The sequence below is a fragment of the Lagenorhynchus albirostris genome, chromosome 4 (assembly GCF_949774975.1).
Source record: "Lagenorhynchus albirostris chromosome 4, mLagAlb1.1, whole genome shotgun sequence".
Taxonomy (NCBI): domain Eukaryota; kingdom Metazoa; phylum Chordata; class Mammalia; order Artiodactyla; family Delphinidae; genus Lagenorhynchus; species Lagenorhynchus albirostris.
In genome coordinates this window covers 147,167,745-147,189,467 of record NC_083098.1, presented here as the reverse complement: position 1 = coordinate 147,189,467, position 21,723 = coordinate 147,167,745, and the positions used below count along the sequence as shown (strand labels likewise).

General features: G+C 65.9%; 2 protein-coding genes across 2 annotated transcripts in view; one reads left to right on the top strand and one right to left on the bottom strand.

Moving 5' to 3' along the window:
• Positions 1-1,217: 1,217 nt before the first annotated feature.
• NAT8L (N-acetyltransferase 8 like) lies at positions 1,218-5,854 on the top strand. The gene is made up of 3 exons (XM_060148881.1): positions 1,218-1,593; positions 2,926-3,090; positions 5,184-5,854. The coding sequence occupies exons 1-3, from the start codon at positions 1,218-1,220 to the stop codon at positions 5,549-5,551; spliced, it is 909 nt and encodes a 302-aa protein (XP_060004864.1). The 3' UTR covers positions 5,552-5,854.
• Positions 5,855-11,638: 5,784 nt separating this feature from the next.
• The window catches only part of POLN (DNA polymerase nu), a 173,444-nt gene continuing 163,359 nt past the window's right edge, over positions 11,639-21,723 (bottom strand). Inside the window, exons 24-26 of the mRNA XM_060148878.1 lie at positions 15,713-15,780; positions 13,028-13,089; positions 11,639-11,964 (exon numbers count right to left, since the gene is read on the bottom strand). Coding sequence (XP_060004861.1) covers positions 11,785-11,964; positions 13,028-13,089; positions 15,713-15,780 — 310 coding nt within the window. The 3' untranslated portion in view covers positions 11,639-11,784. The remainder of the gene's footprint in view (positions 11,965-13,027; positions 13,090-15,712; positions 15,781-21,723) is intronic.

The window sequence follows — 21,723 nt, the reverse complement described above, 5'->3', positions numbered from 1 at the left end:
CTCAGACCTGGACCCCTAAGCCTCATCTCCACCTGCGCGGGTATGAACTCAGCTCCAGGCTGCCCTGTGGGGTCACCTGCGGAGAACTGGGGCGACGCAGGAAAGGGGATTCTGAGATGCAAGGGGCTGGGTTCGTAAAGTGCAGGGGGCGGGCCTGGGACTACCTGTCCTCCCGCTTTCACCTTCCCCCTCGCCCCCGGCCCGCAGCTTCAGCGGGGCTCGCAGGGACCCGGAGCAAGCGCCGAGAGCCCCCCCTGCACCTGCACCGAGATCGTGGGGCGCATGCGCGGACCGAGGAGGGCGGGGGCCGAGCCGGGATGGGTCCTGTGGGTCCCGCATCCCCGCGCCGGCGGTGGGGATCCGGTATCCGAGTGGGGCGTACTGCGCTGCGCTGGGACGCGCTGGGCTACGGGCGACGTGGGCATCAGACCCCTCTCTGACCGCGTCCCCGTGCCTGCAGCCCGTGCGGCGCCGGGCGCAGGTTCCCAGGGGCGCCGGCCCGGGGAAGCCGGGGCGCCCCCTCCCCAGGACCCCGGCCAGGCGCCGCGTTCAGACAAAGGGGCGGGAGATGGAGATGGAGATGCTTCCGTGACAGCGCCCGGCGGCCGAGGAGGAGGAGGACGAGGGCTGCGGGCTCCGGTGGCGCGGCCCCAGGTCCGGGCGCTCACAGGCCCGCGCTGGGCGGCGGCGGCGCGGGGACGCAGGGGCCAGGCGGGAGGCGCCCAACCCGGAGCCCGCGGAGTGCCCGTTCCGGGCCCGGACCCCGGCCGCACGCTCGCTTGTTCGTCCCCGGCCACCTCGCGGGGCTCGGCCGCTCCGTCGCGCCCCGGGGCGCCCGCGCCGCCCCCTCCCGGCCGCCGCGCAGCGCCCAAGTGTGCCATCGGGCGGGCGCGGAGGCGGCGTCTGCTCCCACCCTCGAGATCACATGGTGACCCTCGGCAGCCAATGCAGTGGACGCTAGGACCCTGCGGGACCCCGGGCGCCGCGACTGCACCGGCGCCGCTGCATTATAAATACTTCTCCAAAATGCGGCGTAGCTCCCTGCGCGCGCCCCGGCCGCCCGCCGCCTCCGCCCCGCGCTCCTGAACAGCCGCCGCCGCCGCCGCCGCCGCCGCCGCCGCCGCGGGTCCGAGGGCGCCGCGCCCTTGCCCTGGGCCCGGGCTGAGCCCGCTCGCAGCCCGGCCCGCGTCCCTGCGCTGCGCCGCCCGGCCGGGTGCATGCATTGTGGGCCTCCCGACATGGTCTGCGAGACGAAGATCGTGGCCGCCGAGGACCATGAGGCGCTGCCGGGGGCCAAGAAGGACGCGCTGCTCGCCGCCGCCGGCGCCATGTGGCCCCCGCTGCCCGCCGCTCCTGGGCCGGCCGCCGCCCCCGCCGCGCCCCCGCCCGCGCCGGGCCCCCAGCCCCTCGGCGGCGCGGGGGGCGCGGAGCCTCCGGAGGGGCGCGGCGTGTACATCCGCGAGATCCGTGCGGCGGAGCAGGAGGCGGCGCGCCGCATCTTCTACGACGGCATCATGGAGCGCATCCCCAACACGGCCTTCCGCGGCCTGCGGCACCACCCGCGCACGCAGCTGCTCTACGCCCTGCTGGCCGGTCAGTGCGCGGGGACCCCGCGGGGAAGGCGGGGTCGGGGCCGCGGCCGGCCGGGCGCACCCCCGCCTGCCGCAGTCTGCGCCCGCCCGGCCCTCTGGGGACGCGCGCGGGACTTCCTCCGGCCCGCTCGCCCCCGCCTCGGGCCCGGGCCTCGTCCTGGGACGGAAGCGGACCCCCGCCCCCCGCCTCGTACGCGCGCGGACACGCACTCGCGCGTTCTGCGGAGGCCCGGGGCGAGGTGGCCCCCCAGCGCTGGGGCCGGCCCGGGCTCGCGGCCAAGGCGCGCCGGGCTGGGGCGTGGGAACCAGTGCGGGCCGGGTACAGGGGCTGCGGGCGGGAAACTGGGGTCTCCACCTGCGTCCCCTTCCTGGTCATCCCGGTGGGGGCGGGGTGACGGCAGGTAGCGCCCGCTGCCGAGGCCCAGCGCCTGGCGCGTGTAACTATATATAATTCGCGGGGCGGGGGAGGCTGCCTCGGCGGCTCTGAGCGCTAATTTATGAGGGGAAGACAGCCGGCTCCCTGGGGTTCCGGGGGAGGGTGTGCGCCGAGGATGCAGAGCGAGGGGGCAGTGGGCCCTCACGGTGGGCGGCCCCGACAGGGGCCTTGGGGCTTTGCCCCTTGAGGCTCTGCCGCGGGCGGGTGGTTCTCCCCATTTCAGAGGTGAGGAGCTTGAGGCTGCGGGGTGGGACTTTCCCAAGGTCACGCAGCAGAGGCACTTCCGCTGCAGGCACGTCTGCATCCTGGTAGCCTAGGCTGGAAGCAGTTTCCCCCTGGCCCCTGTCCTCGCAGCACCCAGAGGCTGGCCCAGGGAGGGCTCTTGGCTGGGGCCCTCCTGCTGGAAGGCGGGGCCCCCACTTCCCAAGGGTGGGACGGCCTGCAGATGCCTGGCCAGGCAGCTCTTTGGCCCCCTCCCCCGCCCCGCCCCGTGTGGGCCAGGCTGTGGACAGAGCCCCTTCCCCAGCTAGCGGGCCGGGGCGATGGGCAGGGGCCACCCCTCAGTAGCCCTGTCCTGGGCTGTGCCCGCCAGCTATTGAGGGCAGCCTGCCCAGAGGCCACTGCGGTGCTCAGCGTATTAAGAAATCCTATGATGTCAGGTTATAAAGGTAACGTGTCCTATGGTGAGAAGTTTGATAATAGGGAAAAGTAGGAGGAGCAGCTGCGATGTTCTTTGCTCTTCCGGAGAAAACAGGCCTGGTGCATTTGGCATGGTCTCTCTCTGCGCATGTCCCTCACTGGCTTACTTACCAGGGGCTGGTGGGCCGCTGGTCTGCGGGGCTGTCCCCACGGGCTCTGCGCCACCGACCACTCACCGGGCGCCACCTCTCCCCGCAGCGCTCTGTTTCGCCCTGACCCGCTCGCTGCTGCTGACGTGCCTGGTGCCGGCAGGGCTGCTGGGCCTGCGTTATTACTACAGCCGGAAGGTGGTCCTCGCCTACCTGGACTGCGCGCTGCACACAGACATGGCCGACATCGAGCAGTATTACATGAAGCCCCCTGGTGAGTCGCGGGGGTCTCTGGACTCCTCCTCCCCCCTCCCCCCTCCTGCCCTTCCTGCTGGCAGAGCTGCCCCCAGCGCAGCAACCTCGGGGCGGGCCTGGGGCAGGGGCTGGGCATAGGTCAGCCTGGGCTGGGGCACCCCCGTGACCCGAGGCTTCTGGGTGCCCAAGGGCTCTGGCCGCAGGCTGGCAGGCGCTGGGGTTGGCAGGACCAGGCCCTCTGCCCTGAGTATGGCCGGGCTTCCGAGGGCAGGGCTCTGAGTGGCCTGAGCTGGCCCTGGGCCATGGGGTCCTGGCCCCGCTGTTTGTGCTGCCCTGGTGCTTCATGGGGGGAAGGGGGTCTTTCTCACCTCTCTCCGGTCCCATTCGGCTGCCTTGTTGGATCCTGGGCCGGCCTGGAATGCTAGGGCCCTGTGTGGCAGAGGGCCATATGGTGGGGAGAGGGCAGAGAGCACGCTGGGGCAATGAGGACCCTAGGAGAACAGGGGTCCCACTTCTGGTCTCTGGGCCACTTAGTAAGCCCAGGGTCTCGCCCCAACCCTGGCCTTCTGTAGAGGGAGGGGCTGGGACCTGGTCTGCAGCCATTCTTTACTCTCCAGGCTGGCCTTGAGGCAGGGTGGGTCCTGGGAGGCAGGGTCCTGCTTTTCTCCATGCCTGGAGCTGGGGCATGAGGGCCTTCCAGGTGCAGGAAGGTCCCTGAGGAGAGGGACAGAGTGCGCCTGGTTGGTTAGGGTCTAGCAGCATCCTGGTGGGTGCCAGGGAAGAGCAGTGGGGACAAGAGAGGCGAGGCGTCCTGGAGCAGCGGTGACATGCTCTGGCCCGGCCAGCTCCTGCGCGCTGGTGGCTGGTCCTTTCCCCGCCCCGAGGCTGCCTGGCTGGCCTTGGGCACCTTTGGCTCTCCTTGACCCTTTCCCAAGCCCAAACAAAGCATCTTATCAGCCTCCATGGAGCTCTGGCTTCAGCCTGGCTCCCCCCAGGACGGGAGGGGACAGAAGCGTGAGACCCACCTGGCACCAAAGCCCAGGCCGCAGGAGCAGAAGAGGGGTTGGGGCCCAGCGTGGCCCTGCCCTCATTGGAGTGCAGTGTCCTTGGGTGTGAGATGGGGGGCTGGGCCCTGCTCGCCCCTCCTGAGATGTCTGGTGGGTGTGCAGGAAGATCCCGCAGGGGCAGAGAGGCTGGACAGCGGCTGGTGGGGCCGTGCTGGACTCGTGGGAGCTGCTCCCGCAACGGGGGAACCAAGGCCTGGGGAGGCACGAGGCTCCCAGGACTGTGCTGACCTCTGACCTGGGCCCGGGCAGGTGGGGAGAGCCTGAAATCCCGGACAGTGGGCAGGTCAGCCAGTGGAGGGGGCGGTCAGCTCCTTCCTGAGCTCGGGCCACGTGCCCGGTCTCAGTCTTGGGGTCTGACGGTGAAGGAGACAGGAGACTGCCCGGCAGAGCTGACGGGCTGCTGGGGGCCGCGTTGGCAGATGTGGTAGTGGGGGACCCCCAGGCGTAGGGCGGTGAAGAGTTCTTCCGGGCGGGGGTCCGGGGAAGGAGCGTTAGCGGGGGAGGGTTTGGCCACTGCAGGAGGGAGGCTGGGGCGGGGGCCTGGGGGGTGGCTGGCGGGAGGACACGGCAGTGGAGGCTGGCATGGCAGTGGAGGCTGGCGTGGCAGTGGAGGCTGGCGTGGCAGTGGAGGCTGGCGTGGCCGTGGGTAGGGCGTGTGCAGGCTGGGCTCCTCGGAACAGGCACTGCCCCCTGGCCTTGCCTCCTGTAGCCCCTGGGCCCTGGGCCCCCAGAGGAGATGGCTCTCCCCGTGGCCTGTGCCCTGCAGGCCCCTCCCCTCTGGTCTTCACTCCTCTGTCCCTGTTGCTCCCTCATCTCCCTGAGGTCTTCCCCCTCCTCCTCCTGCCCTGCGTGGGGCCGCGATTGGTCTGGGCCGGGGGTGGGGACGGCTGGCCTGAGCACAGGGCTGGCTGCCCAGCCTCAGGCCCAGGGTCAGGGAGGCTCCAGGGCTGCTGCGGGCAGCAGGCAGATTGGGCCTGGCTCCCTCTGCCGGGGTGGCTGTGTCATGCAGTAGTGCCAGTGGCCCTGACCACCCCATTCCCCGCAGGCTCCTGCTTCTGGGTGGCCGTGTTGGATGGCAACGTGGTGGGCATCGTGGCAGCGCGGGCCCACGCGGCGGACAACACGGTGGAGCTGCTACGCATGTCGGTGGACTCACGCTTCCGTGGCAAGGGCATCGCCAAGGCGCTGGGCCGTAAGGTGCTGGAGTTCGCCCTGGTGCACGACTACTCTGCGGTAGTGTTAGGCACGACAGCCGTCAAGGTGGCCGCCCACAAGCTCTACGAGTCGCTGGGCTTCAGGCATATGGGCTCAAGTGACCGCTACGTGATGCCTGGCATGACCCTCTCGCTGGCCGAGCGCCTCTTCTTCCAGGTCCGCTACCACCGCTACCGCCTGCAGCTGCGCGAGGAGTGACCGCCACCCACCTGCCCGCTGCCCCGCCCACCGCTCCGTCCGCCTGTGCCCTCCTGCCCGCCGCCCGGGCCGCTTTCAGACGCTCACCTTGGCGTTTGTGTTGGGTTTTTCCTTTTTCGGCACCACACGGTTCTTTGGCTGGTTCTTGGGGGGGTGCGGGGCCGTTGCTCATCCGTGACACTTGGGGAGGTGGGTTGTTCCCAGCCACGCCCCTTGCCCTCCCCAGTCTGCTGGGGCCGCATCCTGAAGAGTGACAGCGTGGACCACCGCGAGCCCACGCAGCTGCCCGGCCCTGGCGCGAGGGGCCCCTTCCAGCCCACCCCCGGGGTGGGGGCGGGCCCAGCCTTGCCCACCAAGCACAGAGCCTCTGTAGTGAGGCCCCCGCCCGGCAGACCCCTGGCCGCCAGCCAGGCGGTGGCTCAGCCGTCAGTCCCTAGCAGGTGTGGCCTGCTGCACCGGCCGGCCACTGCCCCACGGGGCGCCGAGCTGGCTGCGGGCCCGCTTTGCTCTGTGCATGCTGAGGCTGTGGCCTGGCTGCAGCATGCCGCATGCCCACAGCCTCCCGCCCCCTGCCCTGCCTGGACTGGACCCAGACTGGTGAGCGCCCCCAGCCCCAGCCCAGCCTCTTGGGAGGCCTGACTGTCCACCTTGCCCCTTGCTTCACCCAGTTCAGCTTTGCTTTGACATCGGATCACCTGTCTTTCCTTTTGGTACCTGCCCCTCCTCCGCCCGGGCTTTGCCGATGGGTGGCATTGCCCAGGTGTGGTTCCCATGGCAACATGTTGTACAGCCGTGGTCAGGGCCCTTCAGGAGAGCAGGGTAGGAGGCAGTCATGGGGTCATCTCTCCCCCAGTGCCAACTTGATCCCGGTGGCCTCCCCCAGACCTCCCTGAGGACCTCCTGCCTTGCGGCTGACGGGCTCTGTCCTGTGAATCTTACCGACCCAGGCTGCTGCCTGCACCACCGAGCCCGCAGCTTCTCCCAGCCTGAAGCCGACCTATTTTTTAATAAGTTATTTAGACAGAATAGCGCTCTGCATGACTTTAATTCTTGGGACAAAACGGTAGTTTATACCTTCACACACACACACACACACACACACACGCACACACACACCTGTGTGGTCTAGAATGCACTATTTCTGGCCCAGTTGGGTGGGGGTGGGTGGCCGGGTGGGTGGAGGGTTTCAGGTTGGAATCTGGAGGGAGACCCTGACTTCATATAATTTCCCCCAAAGAGCATTCCTGCTTTGTGAGGAGGCTCCGGGCTACCCCTGTCGAGCTCTCGTGTTGCAGGACGGAGGGCAGGATGGGAGCAAGTTCCTGGCAGCCTCCCAGTGCAGGAGTTCACTGTGGGCTCTGGGAGACCTGTGCCTCCACCCTCTCCTTCTTGAGGTCTCAGGCAGCGGCCTTTGGGTGCGGGGGTGGCCCAGAGGGGGAGAGGAAGGCGGTGGTTGGCAGTGCCCGCACATCCAGCTGTAAGCCCGGACCTCGCCTGGTGGCAGGAGGGCAGAGATGCCCGCCAAGACCCCTTTATTTGGGGATTTGGGGGAGGGGAAGTGGCAGGCGTCCTGGGCCACTGAGCTGGGTCCCACGCGCGGGACCGTGGAGGGAGCATTCTTAAAGAGGCGCTTTGGAAGTAAGCAGATGGACGGAACAAGCCTAGTTTCCTGAGGGGCCTTTTGTGCTGTCAGCAACTGAGATACTTGCAGAACACTGTACAGACCCCGTGCTCCCCTGTACATTCCCCCTGGTGGCGCCCGGTCCCCACTCGGGGGTGGGAATTTTGTAGACTGTACAGAAATCGGCACCTATTTTCTTGCAGCTCTCAGATTTTGTTAATCCGGATTATACAGACAGACGTAAAGTGTTTTAGCAAAACGGAAAACAAACAGTTGTGCCTTTTTCCTCTTTCTGTTTGCTTCGGTGTCGGCTTGGGGTGGCCTTAGTTGGCGTGGGGCAAGTTGGGGCTGCAGCTGACCTGAGGCCTGGCCGGGTGGGAAGGGCAGGCGGGGGCCCGTGACGTCCGCGTGGTGGGCTGTGTCTTGTCAGGTGTCAGGTGGTGGCACTGGGACGCTGCCAGCTTCCTCTGATCCTGTGCCTTTGGGCCTCCCGTCCCTGGGGCGGGGCCCGTGGGTGGGGCCGCCGGAGCCCCCGGGCTGCCCACGTCTGCTGGCATCGACCGAAGTGCCTCTCTGGTGATGCTTCTGGCAGTGGTGTGGCCCCTCCCGTCCTGCTGGTGTCTGTCGATGCTGCGTCCTCCCCGCGCCCCAGTCGGTGGCCCGGAGGCTGGTGCGTGCTGGCTGGGCTCTTGACCTTTCCTTATGCCCTCTTGCTGCTGCCAGGAGAGATGCCAGGAGGGGTGTGGCAGGGTGGCCATGTGTCCGGAACTCTGCTGTCCAGCTGCTGCCTGGCCCCTGAGGTGGGCAGAGGCACCTATGTGCCCCAGGCTGGGTGCTTGCTGAGCCCAGGTCAGCCTTGCCCGGCCGGCGTGCGGCTCCCGGGCTCCTGGGGAGCACGGGGGGCAGGTCTCCCGTCCTCCCCCAGCCTGGGAGCTGACTGCTCCACAAACATGCACTGAGATGTGAATTTTATACCTTTGTAGAAATTCTGATGTTACTTCTTCTACCTCTGTGAAGCGTCCTCCTGGGGTCCTGCCCAGTGATGCGTCTGAGCAGCTTCTCTGCACTGGGCGGCCCTGGGCCCCCTCCCCTCCCTGCTGGCTCCTGGGCCTTCCCAGACTGGAAAGCCAGCCCTGGGCCCGGCACCCGTGCTCAGGGGTCGGGCTTCCAGGGCTTCTGTTGTCTGTGTCTGGAGCGGAAAGCGGGAGGCAGAGCGCTCAGGATGTCTGCGTTAGATGAGCCTGGAACACAGGCCCGATGGGCACGTCCAGGCAGTGGGATCCAGGGCAGCTGAAGGCTCCAGCACCTCTGGATGGCCCAGTGCCACCAGGGTCCTGGCATGTGGCTGGCGGGCCATCCCAGGGGTAGCTCCCCCTGCCCAGGTATGGGCTCTTCAGACAGCTGGCCCCCGACGGTGGGCAGCCAGGGTGGGTGGTGTGCGTGTGTTGAGGCCAGCCAGGTGGCCCGGCCCCAGGAAGGGCCGTGGCAGCGTCTCCCACCTGGTACCTCCATCGTGTCCGGCCTGGCCTGCCCCTGCTGCCCTTGGGTGGAGCGGGGGAGGGACGGGGGGCAGAAGGCTTGGGCTGGGAGGCCACACGGTCCTGGGGCGGCCCCCACCCTGCTCTGTGTGTCCTTTCTCAGGTGGCCCCTCTGGCATCGGGCAAGTGCTTGGGAGGCTCTCTGGGCCACAGGGCCTGGCTCTGGCCTCTGGGAGGCATGTTGACACTTGTGGGTGTGGGTCTTTGCCCGTCCTCAGGCGCTGGGCACACCGCTGGGGCCGCCTTCCTGTCAGTGTCTGGGGGATGGCTGGACAGTGGCCCCAGGCCTTGGGAGCCTGCTGCCTTTCCCTGGCCACGTCCTCCGTGTTCCTGCTGCTCCTGTGTCTGTTTGAAGCCGCTTCTGTGAATCATTTTGGCCACAGGCTGTGTACCTGTGCTGGTGGCCCTCTGGCCGAGGCTTTTGGGTTCGAGTTCTGGGCTGGGTGTGGGGCAGATCCTGGTCTGTGTTTGCTCCATGGTGCCAAGGACAGGCTCTCAGTGATGGCGTGAGGTCCACCGACAAGTGGGCTGCCCGGGGTCAGGGAGGGGAGCCCCAAGCTAACTGTTGTTTGATGTGGTTTTTTAACAGCAATAATTAGCCGTTTTGGAGAAGGGGTGTGCCTGTGTGTGTGCATGTGTGCCTGTGGGTACGCGCACACGTGTGTGCCTCTGCGTGTGTGCGTGTGTGCGTGTGCAGGGAGGGAGCCTGGGGGCCGAGGGCCCGCTCTGGCTGGGAAGGGGCGGCCGGGAGGTGCTCGCGGTGCGGCCGGCCTGAGGCCTCGTTCATGCTCCTTCTCCGGACCCAGCGGACCTTGAATCTAGCGCTCCTTCCTCCCTGGCCAGGGGTGCCGGACGGCCTGTGTGAAGGGGGTGACCAGGATGAGCTTTTGCCCAGCTCTCTGGCCGTGTGGGGAGGGTGGCAAGGGCAGTGACACTCAGCCAGACTGGCCGAGATCAGATTTGTTGGACCACGGCTGCCGTGGACACGGTGCCCTTGGGCAGGCAGAGCCCAGAACGTGTCATGGTGGCTGGTTTCACTTACTGTGTTTACCATTTGTGAGCCCAGGACTGAGGCGTCTGTCCTGACACCCCAGGATGTACCAAACAGCCCCCGAGAGGGCCCGGAGGGGCCGTGCACTGCGTCCAGAGGAGACAGGCTGCAGGGCTGGGGAGAGGGTCCCAGGCTTCCTGTGCGTGTGTGAGCGACGGGAGGGGCCGGGAGCAGTGTCCCTCCGCCTGCCCAGCCCCCAATGCTGCTGTTTTTCAATAAAACCGGAGTTGATGGAACCGGGCTCCATGCTTTCTTGAGGTGTCGTCTGCGCAACGCTGGGCCAGGAAGGGCTGCTTTCCTGGAGATGCTGGGCCCCTCCTCCTGGAGGCTGGAGCAGGTGCCTGGGTGACCTGTGGGCTGCGAGGCCCCCGTTTTTGTGTCAGCAGCCCCGGCCGGGCTCTCCTGCAGGCCTGGGGGTCTGCCCGTCTGTCTGACGCCTCCTTGGAGCAGGTCGGCTCTGAGGGATGCCATGAGGTGTGGGACCCCCAGTGTCTGTAAGGAAGGGAGGGCGATGGGATGGGGGTGTCAGGCTGGAGAGCAGGGCACGGGGGTGGGGCAGGGACGTTGGGGCTCAGGGTGGACATACACCCAGCCGTGTCCAAAGGCTCCTGCAGCCCACCCAGCATGGACGGCTCTCCACAGCAGGCCTTCCCCTGGCTGCGCTCTCCTGCCCTGGCCCGGCTTCTGGCTGGGAGGGAACGTCCTCGCGGGGTCCATCCACCCCCCAGCCCCGAGGGTGTCAGGCGTGTTCCCTTCTCGCGGGTCCGACTGGGACGCTCTGGGACGTGCCCACCCCACGTGGCTTCCCCCCACAAGGCACATGGCGGTCCGCGCTGGCCCAGAGACGTCAGCTCCCAAGGACGGTCGTTTGCTTGAGTGAGATGCTCCTTGTGAAGCCCGGCAGTGGTCCTGCTTCTGAGGTGACAGAGCACGAAGACAGGCTGCCACTCAGACATACAGACACACAACAGAGGCAGTGGCGTGGAGGGCCCTGGCAGCTCTCCAGGTTCTGGAATGTTCTATCACATGGCGGTCAGTCCTGGCCATCTGGACGCTGCACAGCCCATGAGACCAGTGACGAGGTCTTGAAGCCATGAGAAAAACGGGCCTGGGCATGATAAACTGTGACGATCCACGTCACTCAGAAAAGATGATGCCATGTCCCGTGGGCTCTAGTTGCCATTAAACAGGAGCAGAGTCCACAGCCGGTAGCGGGGGGGGGGGGGAGCCGTGCCCACTCCTGGAGCTGCATCTGGGCCCTGTCAACATGCTCGCCCTGCCCTGGGTAGGCGCTGCACCCCACTTGGAGGGTGGCATGCAGAGCCTGGACCCAGACCAGGGTCTGGGAATGGGGCCCCGGGATGAGACAGGCGGCTGGGCAGTGGTGCGGGGCAGGGTCGGGGGGAGCCCAGCTGCAGTCCTGCTGGGACACCTGTCCCAGTGAGGTGACCTTCCCCTGCCTCAGTGTCCCCACCATGCCAGGGGGTGGCACCTCTGTCACAGGCTGCTGTGAGGCTCCAGGGGTGCACGGGCCATGCCCGCCCTCGGCCCTGGGGGTCTGTGAGAACCAGCTCGCGTGGACAGCTGGCCGGCGAGCACCTGTGCACGGGCCCCTCTGGCCCTCAGGAGGGCGGCCAGGCTGTGATCTCTGGCCAGTACGTCACTGCCCCGACCCTGGAGGCCCTGGGAGCCAGGCTGCTGGCAGCTCCTGGGCACCCGCGAGGTGGTAAGCAGCTGTCAGCCTGGGGCAACCTAGGGCTGGGCCACTCCTGCCTGGGGTGCTTGCCCTGGCTGTGCCCAAGCGGCCAAGGGCTGCACACATGGTGTATCCCACCCAAGGGAAGAATTCACGCGGACAGGGCCGAGCACATTCACAAGAGGCGTTTACTCTGGGGGGCACCCAGCTGCCCCAGCTCCAGAGGGAAGGTGGCCCTAGCCGAGTACCAAGCGCTCGACTCTGACCTTGGGAAGGCCACACAGCGGGCTGGTGGAAACCAGTTCTTTTCCCCGCTGTTGCCTGGGGCTACAGACCAAATGAAGGCGAAAAATGCGTGCACGGGGGTAGGCGCTCGGGGGCCGGCGGTGGCCGAGCGGTTGCTTGGAGACTCGGCAGGACGGTGGTGGGGTCACGGGCCGGGGCCTCCTGCAGTGGTGCCAGGTGTCCCCACGAACGGCCGACACTCAGGCTCACCTTCAGGGGCACCTGCGGGTGGCAGCCAGAGGTGAGCGCCAGACCTTCCCAGCCACCGCCCAGACCCCCACGCGGGCAGCCACTTGCCCCAAGACACACAATTAGACACGGCCACAGCAGCTCAGCTACGGACAGACGCACGCTCGCACACGCTCACACGGCACCAGGTCAACGGGCTCACCGCACACCCACCCTGTCACGATGCCTCGACCTTGGCTGAATCCCCCTCACCTGCCAGGGCCCCTGTGCGCAAGGAGCTCGTCGGGGCTGGCCAGGCAGGGGGCTCTGGCATAGGGAGGTGTGTCCTGGGGCCACCTGGGGTCCCCCAGGGGGATCAGCTGATTTCAAGAGGTGCAGAGGAGTCTGGAGAGCCCTCCTAGGGACCCGATCCTGAGAGCACCCTTGACCACGGCTCAAGAGCTCCCTCTCAACGGGAGGGGGCCGCTCACAGCTGCAGCCCCCTGCCACTTGCAGGGCTACTAGTGGGGTGAGGTGCGGCTTCTTGGGCTCCTGGGGACCTCGGGTCCCCCACGTCTCCACCTGCCACAGGAGCAAACGCCAACCAATCCAGAACACAGGAGTTCCCGTCCCTGGCTGGGCCTGTGTGGGCGCTCCTTCATGCTGCCAAGCTGCCGCCCGCAGGGCGAGGTGAGGGGTGAAGTTAACGGTGGGATGGGTGCAGGGGCCCCAGGGGCACAGAGCATGGCTGCTTCCACGGCAGGGAGGAGGGAGCGACCATGGGACGAGGGGCAAGCCATCCTTCCTTGCAGCCTTTCCAGGGGCTCCAAGGTGCTTGTTGACCCTGTGCGGCCCATGTGCAAGACTTCAAGGACTCTCACCTCCTTGTTACTCCTCCACCTTCCCCACCACCCTGGGGCAGCTTGGACCCGAAGGTCTTCCTGGTGGGGACCTGGAGCCCCTCTGAGAGCCAACAGCCAGCAGTCTGGCTGGGACTGGCTTGGCACGTCCAGGTGCACCTGGGGCAGGTGGTGGTGGCCTGGGGGGAGGGCTGATGAATTCCTCCCCCACGCCCAGCCCTGCCCGGCCCCGCCCAGCTCCTGCCCCGCCCCCTCACCTGCAGCTGCAGCTCCACCGCCGGCACGTGCTGCAGGGCTTCCATGGTTCCCCTGACGAGGGCTGGGACAAAGGCAAGACAGAGGGGCAGCCCGAGCCTGCCTGGCAGAGCTGGCGCCAGGAGGACACCCGGGCCCCAGCCCTACCCAGCCCCCAGGATCACCGGTTCTCCCCAGTCCGCAGTCATGGTCACCGGTACTGGTTGCTCTGGCAGCCACTGCGGCTCTCCCCGACCGGCTCCAACTCCCACTGGCACGTGCTTGAAGGCGCCTTAACGGGCCCCAACAGTGGGTGCCGTGAGCAGGGCCCTCGGGTCCGAAGCGTCGCTGTAGCCCCGCCCACACGCTTGTCTGCAGCTGCGGGCCCCCTGTGCCAACCCCACCCCCCCGCCCCGGGTGGCCAGGCCAGGCAATCCCGCTGGCCCGAGCAGCCCGGGCAGGACGACCTGTGCTTCCGCCGAAACCCCTGTGAAGTTTCACGTGCCCGTGACGCTGCAAGGACAACTCCATGGCACTGGGGGCTGGGCTGGGAGCAGCCCGGCGGGAGGGGCTGGCTGGCTCGGTGTTCCTCAGGGTTTGCTCTAAGTTATCTGACATTTCAGTACAAAGATCGCCAAAGGAACGCCCAAGGAATGGGCAGCGGCTGCCTTGTCCTCTGTCCTCCGCGGCCCCAGGGGTCCCTGGCTGACTCGCGGGGGCACGGGGCCTGGGGTGTCTGGTGCAGGATCAGCTGCTGCCCGAAGGCCTCGCTACCCTCTCTGGGCTTACAGAGGGACACTGGTGTGGCCAGGGAGTGGGGAGTCACTTGCTGTGGCTCCTGGGTCTGGCTGTGGGGAGGTGGGCGGGCAGCGTGGGCCCAGCCCACTCTAGGGGAGCACTACAGAGGGCCCGGCCTCCCTGGGGAGCTGCAGGGTGTCCAGGTGCTTCTAATGGGAGGAGTCGGACCCTGACACCCCCTCACTGGGTGTGCAGACAACGCCAGGTCCTCCTGTGTATCCCCTCCTTTGTGCAACTGACTAAACGAGTGACCCCGAGTAACCACTGGGCAGAGGGGCGGTGGCAGTCGGGCAGAGCTGGCTCTCTCCCAGGCCTCTCCCTGGGGTGACCCGTGTCCCCGGCCTGCACCACATGGCCCATGAGGGCAGGTTCCCTGGGCTGGGGGCCCCAGAGCCCCATCCTGGGTCTGCTCTTTGGGCCGCCATCAGGTGTGTCCTGACCACCCAGCATTTCAGAGATGGCAGCCAGCCCCGGCCCACACCGGGTTCACCTGTCTCGTGGTCCGTGGCTGGGTCGAGACCCCAGAGCTCTCCCAGCACAGCGCCAGCTGGTGCCTCTGAGTGCTGGCCTGTGGCCGAGGCCCCTGCATCCCTCAGGGAGCCACAGGGAGCAGAGCCTCAATGCCTGCCTGAAACAGTTAGCAGTTGCCCCCAGGATGAACGGGAACTGGACTGTTCCTAAGACGGCTCCCTCCAGATGTAGGACTTTTTCTTTCCTTTTTAACCAGCAGCTGAGCACCCGCCAATCCCATCAAATGGTTTGTTTCAGGCCCATTATTTCCAAACAGATTTCAAATGATGATGTAGGATGGGCCCCCCTGTAGAATGAGGCCCTGTGTAGGATGTGGCCCCATGTAGGATGAAGCTCTTGTAGGATGGGGCCCGGTGCAGGATGGGTCCCCGTGTAGGCTGAAGCCCCGTGTAGGACGGGACCCTGCGTAGGATGTGGCCCCATGTAGGATGGAGCCCCATGTAGGATGAGGCTCTTGTAGGATGGGGCCCCGTGTAGGCTGAAGCCCCGTGTAGGCTGAAGCCCCGTGTAGGACGGGACCCTGCGTAGGATGTGGCCCCATGTAGGATGGGGCCCCGTGTAGGCTGAAGCCCCGTGTAGGACGGGACCCCGCATAGGACGGGGCCCTGCTATGGGTTGGTTTCCCAGCTGTAAGATGGAGGTGCGTGGAGGCTGGGGCGCTGAGGATAGTGGTCTCACCACTTTTCAGGGCAGGTCTCTGCAGGTGGTGGCGGAGCTGGGGGAGGGCTTGGCCAGTTGTCACTTGGGAGCTGGCTGGGAGGCTGGTACCCAGCCCTAACGCCCAGCCCTGTACTCTCTCCACCCTCGGCCACCTCCCTCACAGGCCCTGCAGGGCCTAGAAGGACCAGAGCCCTAGGGCTCCTGCTCTCACTAGAGGGGCAGAAGAGAGGCCCCCATGCCCACTGCAGTGGTAGTTGTTTAGGGGAGGACTCCTGCCCAACCTGAGGACGGAGTCGGGGACAGGTGGTCTCTAGCTTCAAAGAATCCCGGAGGGCTCACAGCGGGTGGTGCCTGTCGCGGGGCAGGGTGGGACCCAGGCTTGGAGTCTGTGCTCAGCCTGTGGGCCTCAGTCACCCTGATGCTCCAGCACTAACCCTGCTGCCGGCCCCACCGCCTGGCTCCCGCCGGCCTGGGGTCCCAATGTCGCCCCCATCCTTCCGGGGCCCCTGGGGCTGATGCAGGGCCCCCAGTAGGGCACTTAGCGTTCCCCAAGGGCTGCTGGCCAGGGAATGGCCGTCCAGACCTCTCAAGGGCCCCCAAACAAGGCTGGCCCTTCTGCAGGGGGCATACAGCAGGTGCAGGGAGGGGGCCTGTGAGCCCCCAGGGAGATACTGTAACTATTCGTGAAATAGAAACAACCCTGGCTCCTCTGGGCTCACCTGCGAACTCAGGAATCTGTGAATCCTCCACTTCAAACAGCAGCTCGTCGTGAATCTGGGCAACCAACCTGCAAGACATGCGGTGGAGGGAGTCACCCCCGTGCGTGGGCCTTCCGTGCTCTGTCCCTGCCTGTGACAAGGGGCGCGTGGGGGGCATGTGCACGGGGGCACGTGGGGCACTGCCCGGTGCTGGCCAATCCGCCTAGGTTTTGGCACAAGGTGCCCGTGAGGATGTGGCTCGGTGGGGAGTGAGAGGACCCAGGCAGGGGCTGGTGGGCGGGGGTCACGGCACCGTCACCAGGACAGCCTGCAGGAGGTGAACACAGGTTAGAATGATGCATTGGAGGCAGAGGGCCCAGAATAAGAGGGTCCGGGCGACCCCCTGCCCCCCCAACCTGGGGAGCCTGACGAGGACACAGTGGGGCTGAGTATTTTGAGGAAGAAGAGCCCCCCTTGGACCATCGCGGGGGCAGGGACCCTGACAGGCCTCTACTCGAGGCCATTCTGCAGGCACAAGACCCCAGCATGTCCCTGCTCCTGGGTCCTGGCCCACGGCCTGGGCACCTTGCTGCTGCCCTCCTGGCCACTCCCTGTCCCCGAGACACCACGCTCCCCGCCTGGGTCTGGGCCCAGGGCTGAGCTCCAGGGGAGGAGTCAGCACTCACTCCAGCCCACTCCGCTGGACAAGTCCTTGCTCGATGCCCCACTTCTCTGAGCCCCCTCAGGCATCCCCTTGAGGGGTGTCTGTCCCCACCTGCCTCTGGGTGAGGAAGAGAGAGGGGGGGTGTGGACCCTGCAGTGGAAGGAGGTGTGTAGGCAACAAAGGTGCTGCTGAGGGGCAGGGCTCCTGGGAGGACGCAGACTCAAGCGCCAGGGACTGGCAGGTGCGCATGTGTGCATGGGGTGGGGATGGAGGAGGGGGACACCCCAGGGATCGGCCCTGGAAGCTGTTCCTTGGCCGCACAGAACACGGTCTGCAAGGATCTGGCCAGCATGGGCCAGGCGTGCCCCGCGCTTAGAAGGTAGGATCTGAGGGCTTCCCTGGTGGCCCAGTGGTTAAGAATCTGCCTGCCAATGCAGTGGACACGGGTTCAAGCCCTGGTCCGGGAAGATCCCACATGCCGCGGAGCAACCAAGCCCGTGCGCCACAACTACTGAAGCCCGTGCAGCTAGAGCCCGTGCTCTGCAACAAGAGAAGCCACTGCAATGAGAAGCCCGCTGCACCGCAATGAAGAGTAGCCCCCGCTCACCACAACTAGAGAAAGCCTGCATGCAGCAACGAAGACCCAACGCAGCCAACAATAAGTAAGTAAAATAAATAAATTGATTAAAAAAAAGAAGGTAGGATCTGGGTTGGCTTCTGACACCTACTGGGGGCTGTGACCTCAGACCCGGTGCCAGCCCCTCCTTGGGGCGGACGAAGGAGGCTCGCCCTGTGCACTCAGGGAGGGGAGGGGGGAGGCGTGGTGCAGGATGGTCTTGAGGGCCTGTAGCCCTCAGGGAGGGTAAGCATGTGGGGGGGTGGGGGGGCATGTGCTCTGCCCTCTGTGTGACCTGGTCTCTGCCTCTAGGACGCTGCTTCCGAGGGAAGGGGCCATGTCCTGTCCTTGTCACCGTACAGCCTGTGCACACTTGTCACCGTACTGCCTGTGCACGCTTGTCACCGTACTGCCTGTCCACAGCAGGCAGAGGCAGCGCCTGGCAGAGCTGTGGGCCCAGGGGCACCAGGGAGCTGGGGCTGCACAGGGAGGGGAGGCGAGGCCCCCGGACAGCGGTCACCACAATGGTGAGTCCGGCCGGGCGCAGGGAGCAGTCTTCAAGCCCAGTGCAGAGACGGATTGTGCCGGCGCTTTCAGAAGCTGTGCAGGACTTTGTAACCGAGAAGCACAGAGCTCTACCCTGAACCACTCTCCCCTTTTCTCTGTTGCTGGGTCGGGGGGCGATGAGGCTGTGTTCCCAGCCACCTGCGGTGGGTACCCCCCAGCTCCCAGGAAGGCTCTTGAAAGGGCTGACGTGCGGGGGGGGCCGGGGCAGGTACCCTTTCTAACACCGCTACTTTCTCCTTTTGCCTGCTACGCGTTGTGATTGCTGGAGTGGCCGCCTCTATCAAGGCCCCAAGAGGGAAACGGCCAGGGAGCCAGAGGGACTCCAGTCCTTCCGCCCTGAGCCTCTGAACCGAAGTCAGCAACTGGACCCCTCACGATGGGGGAAAGTCCACTTACGTCTGAGCTGCCGTGAGCAGGCACAGCCCATCCTGCTCGTGGGAGTGAATCCCCAGGGCATGCTGGGTCCAGCCCAGGCCGCAGGCTGCTGGCCGGCAGACGCCGCAGTCCCCGCAAGGAGGGGGCCTGTATTTTACGCGCAGCCTCTGGCCAAGGGCTCTCGGCTCTGTCCTCCGGGCAGCCAGGCCTGGCTGGCAGCATTGCCACTTACTTTCCTGAACTGACTTCTAGGCCTCTGGTGGGGTCTCAGGCTCCCGAGAGTTTTCATACTTTTTGAAATTACATTGTGAAATTCTGAGTTGCTGGCATGCCAGCAACCTAAGAATAGGTTTGAATTGTTAGTCACTCACACATCTCTCTCACAGCTGACTGCGACTTTACCATATCTCCAGTTGGAAACTGGGGCACAGGAAATGCACAGGAGGCGCCCGGGTGGGGCAGGTGAACACAGGTGTCAGACCCGTTGTTTCCCAGGAAGCGAGCTGATGGCTGAGGAACTTCCCGTCCCTTTGTCCTGTGCGGACAGGCCGCACATAACCATGCTCTGTGGGGACGCTCCAGGAGAGCCTCACCTCACCTCCCGGCTGTGGCCTCCTCACCTCACCTCCCTTCCAGGCGCCCTCAGCCCTGAGCACACCCTGAGGACTCATCTGAGAGCACAGGCGCACGGTGGCTGAGCCCCAGGCCTTCCTGCAGCCTGGCCACAGTCCTTGAGAGACGCGGCGAGGCCCCACGCCCCTGCCGTTACGCTGTTGTCCTGACCTGCGCAGGTGACCACAGACGGCCGCTCTGGGGAGCTTGGTCTCAGTGCCCCCGCAGTCCCTCTGTGCTGTCAAGGTCAGGTTTTGTTAACGGCTCTGCGTCCTTCCTGCTGGACCAGCGTGGCGTCCTCCTGCCCCCAAAGGCCCAGCCTCCCATCCGTCCACTCCGGCCAGTGGCTGCTGTGGTCCAGGCCATGGTCCAGGGGCTTGCAGGCTGCCCCAGCCTTGCTTCCCATACATCCTCAAGGGCTCAGGTGCTGCAGAGCCCTCTCCACCTGCTGCCCTGTCACCGTGGGAAGTCCAGGGCCTGCTGCCCCCATGTCCCTCAAGGCCGCTCCTCGCTGCTTGGCTGGTCCTGTCGCCTGCCCTGGGCCCCGGGCACCTTCTCTGCCCCTTCCTGAGATGGGGAGAGCAAGAGCCCACATGCCGGGCTAAGCCTGACCACAGATGCCCTCGGGTTGCTGCCAGGTGGGCAGAGGGCAGAGGGCTGCCTCTGTGGTGGGATGACCCTGCTGTCCTGTAACCATGGGCAAAGGAGCAGGGTAAGTGTCCTCTGAGGCTGCCACGCCGTCCAGTGGGGAAGCAGTGGGGCTGCGGGCCTCTGCACGATCCCAGGGGAGGAGAGTCTGCAGCGTGCCAGGGGGCCCGGTGCTGGTCTAGTTCTGGTGATTTGGGCCGTGTTGCACCATGCTCTCGGGTTCCCGTCTCTACATGCAGGTGTTGGAATCGACAGCCTCCAAAGCTTCTTTCCAGCCCCAACATGGTCTGAAACCTGGAAGGGCCTGTCATGGGGGTCTCACGTCGGAAGAGAGGAGGCCGCCCCCCCGCCCCCCGACAGCTCAGCACGAGGCCAAGTGAGCTCTCGGCCAACGGCAGCGCTTGGGGTCACAAGCCCCCTGGCCTTCCTTCCCCAGCCCGTGGGCAGTGAGTGGAGGCCGTCCTGTGGTTCCAGCCCGCGGGGCACTTCGGGGCGACTGGACCAGGTGCCAGGAGCCCCAGGGACGCGTTCCAGTCACGTTGCTTCAGGCAGATACCAGCTCACGCGTGGCCCGCATCTGCCCCCCCCCCCAACCCCGACCACCGACATCGTCCTAGACCTTTCCTGCCACTCCAGGGAGAACAACTCAAGTTCACACGCACAGTGTGGACGGCCGTGTTCCACACTGGCCTGCTTCGGTTTCTGAAATGACACGAAGCGGTTAACGTGTTCTGTTATGAAACGCGTTTCCTGAAGACAACACAGCGCTGGCAAAAGGGATGGCCATCGGGTTTCTGAATTCCTGGATGAGGACTGTCCCCAAAAAGCCCCAGGCCCTCGTATGCCACTTCCCTTACCCATCCCACAGAAACTGGAGATGGACCAGACCTCCTAGACGTGAGATATCACGGACGCGGAACAACCGGCGCTAGCGCAGGCCCCACACACCCTCGCGCATTTTACCCTCAGAAAAGGCACAAGTGAACAGGATGCAGGAGTCGAGCAGAAAGCCACGAGGAGCCCTGGATGGAAGAGGCGTCTGGCCTCGGCGTGTGCGTGCTGGGGACGGCCGGCAGGAGAGACCTGGCGACGGGAGAGCATCTCCCACTCAGCTCCTGCCCCCTCACCTCCCGCAGCTGCTGCAGGAACCGGAGACAGCAGCCCAGACCCTGGCACAGCTACCGCAGGGCACCCGGGGTAGCACTTACATCCTGCCGGGTCTCAGGCTTCTCACCCTCTGTCCTTCCTCCCAGCCCTGGGGTGACAGCCGGGGTGTGGCTACTCCTTCCCAGGGGTGTAAGGTGAACCATGGACCAGAGGAAGTGCCCCGGGGCAGAGGCTGTGAAGGCGGAGGCCAACAGCGGTGGAGCCTGGGAAGGTCTTCTCCCGTCTCCTTTACTAGGACACGACCCTGCAGGCCGGGGCCTTTGCCCCGGACACACTTCTCTACAAAGTTGCTGAAATTGACAAAAGAACGTAGGCTAGAACATCAAAACGAACAGGAGGAAACATCTGAAGAAGTAAAGGCGGAAGCTTGTTAAGCAAAGATGAAAGATCTCAGGCAAGGAAAAATCCCATGCCTTGAGGATATAAAATAGTATCAGAAGCCTAGAGAAAACCGTAAGCTCACGTGGAAAAGGGTGGCCACAGGCCAGCAGGCCCCGTGTCCCAGAGGTGGCGGGAGGAGGGGCCAGCTGTCCTCTGTGCTGGTGACGCCCCGGAGCGCAGCGGAGTGAGCAGACGCCCCTCAGGGTGGGGCCCGTGAGACCACTTAACGCTTCATAAATTTTCATCACCTAACCCACCATGAGCTTCCTCCCCAGGTGCAGACAGGCTGACGCCCGGGAAGGGCTCCTGAGCAGGCAGGCCCACGCTGGCCCACACGTGGAGCCTGGGAGGGCCCGAGGGGTGGCAAACAGACATAGAGACCAAAGAGGGAGGGAGGCAGACCTCCTGGGGTCGGACATACTCACTCCTCTGGGGAGCCCAGGTGGGCCGCCAGGAGGGGATCCTGGGATTCGGGAGGAGAACCCACCCCCTCCCACCTGCACCCAGGCCAGGACCTTGGGCAGCCCGATGGGTGGTTCTGGGCCAGCAGAGCCTGGGACGAGCACACCTGGTCACCCGGACACCCGGACACTCCCTCTGCTCGGGGTGTGTGCCCAGGAGAGCAACCGAGGCAGACGTGGAGCCTGGCGAGAGCCTTTGGGGAGGGGATGGCAGCAGAAGCCGGGCCTCTGGCTCACTTATCAGGGGCTGGGAGCGGACGCAGTGCGGAGCCCCGTGTCCTGTCTGAGGGGCCGCGGGGCCCACCCAACTCTGAGGCGGGCAGCTGCGTGTGTACCCCTGGGGCCGTGCCCGAAGGGGTTCAGGCTCACCGAGGGGAGACACATTTCTGCACCAGGCAACCTGGGGAGACTCAGCCCCAGCTGGGAACAAAGCGTTCTCCTGGGAGTGCTGGGAGCACCTTGGCTGAAGCGGGTCCCTCCGTGGGGGTCAGCGAGCTTGTCCAGTCCAAGCCCCGGAGGGAAGTGGCCACTGTGGCTTCGC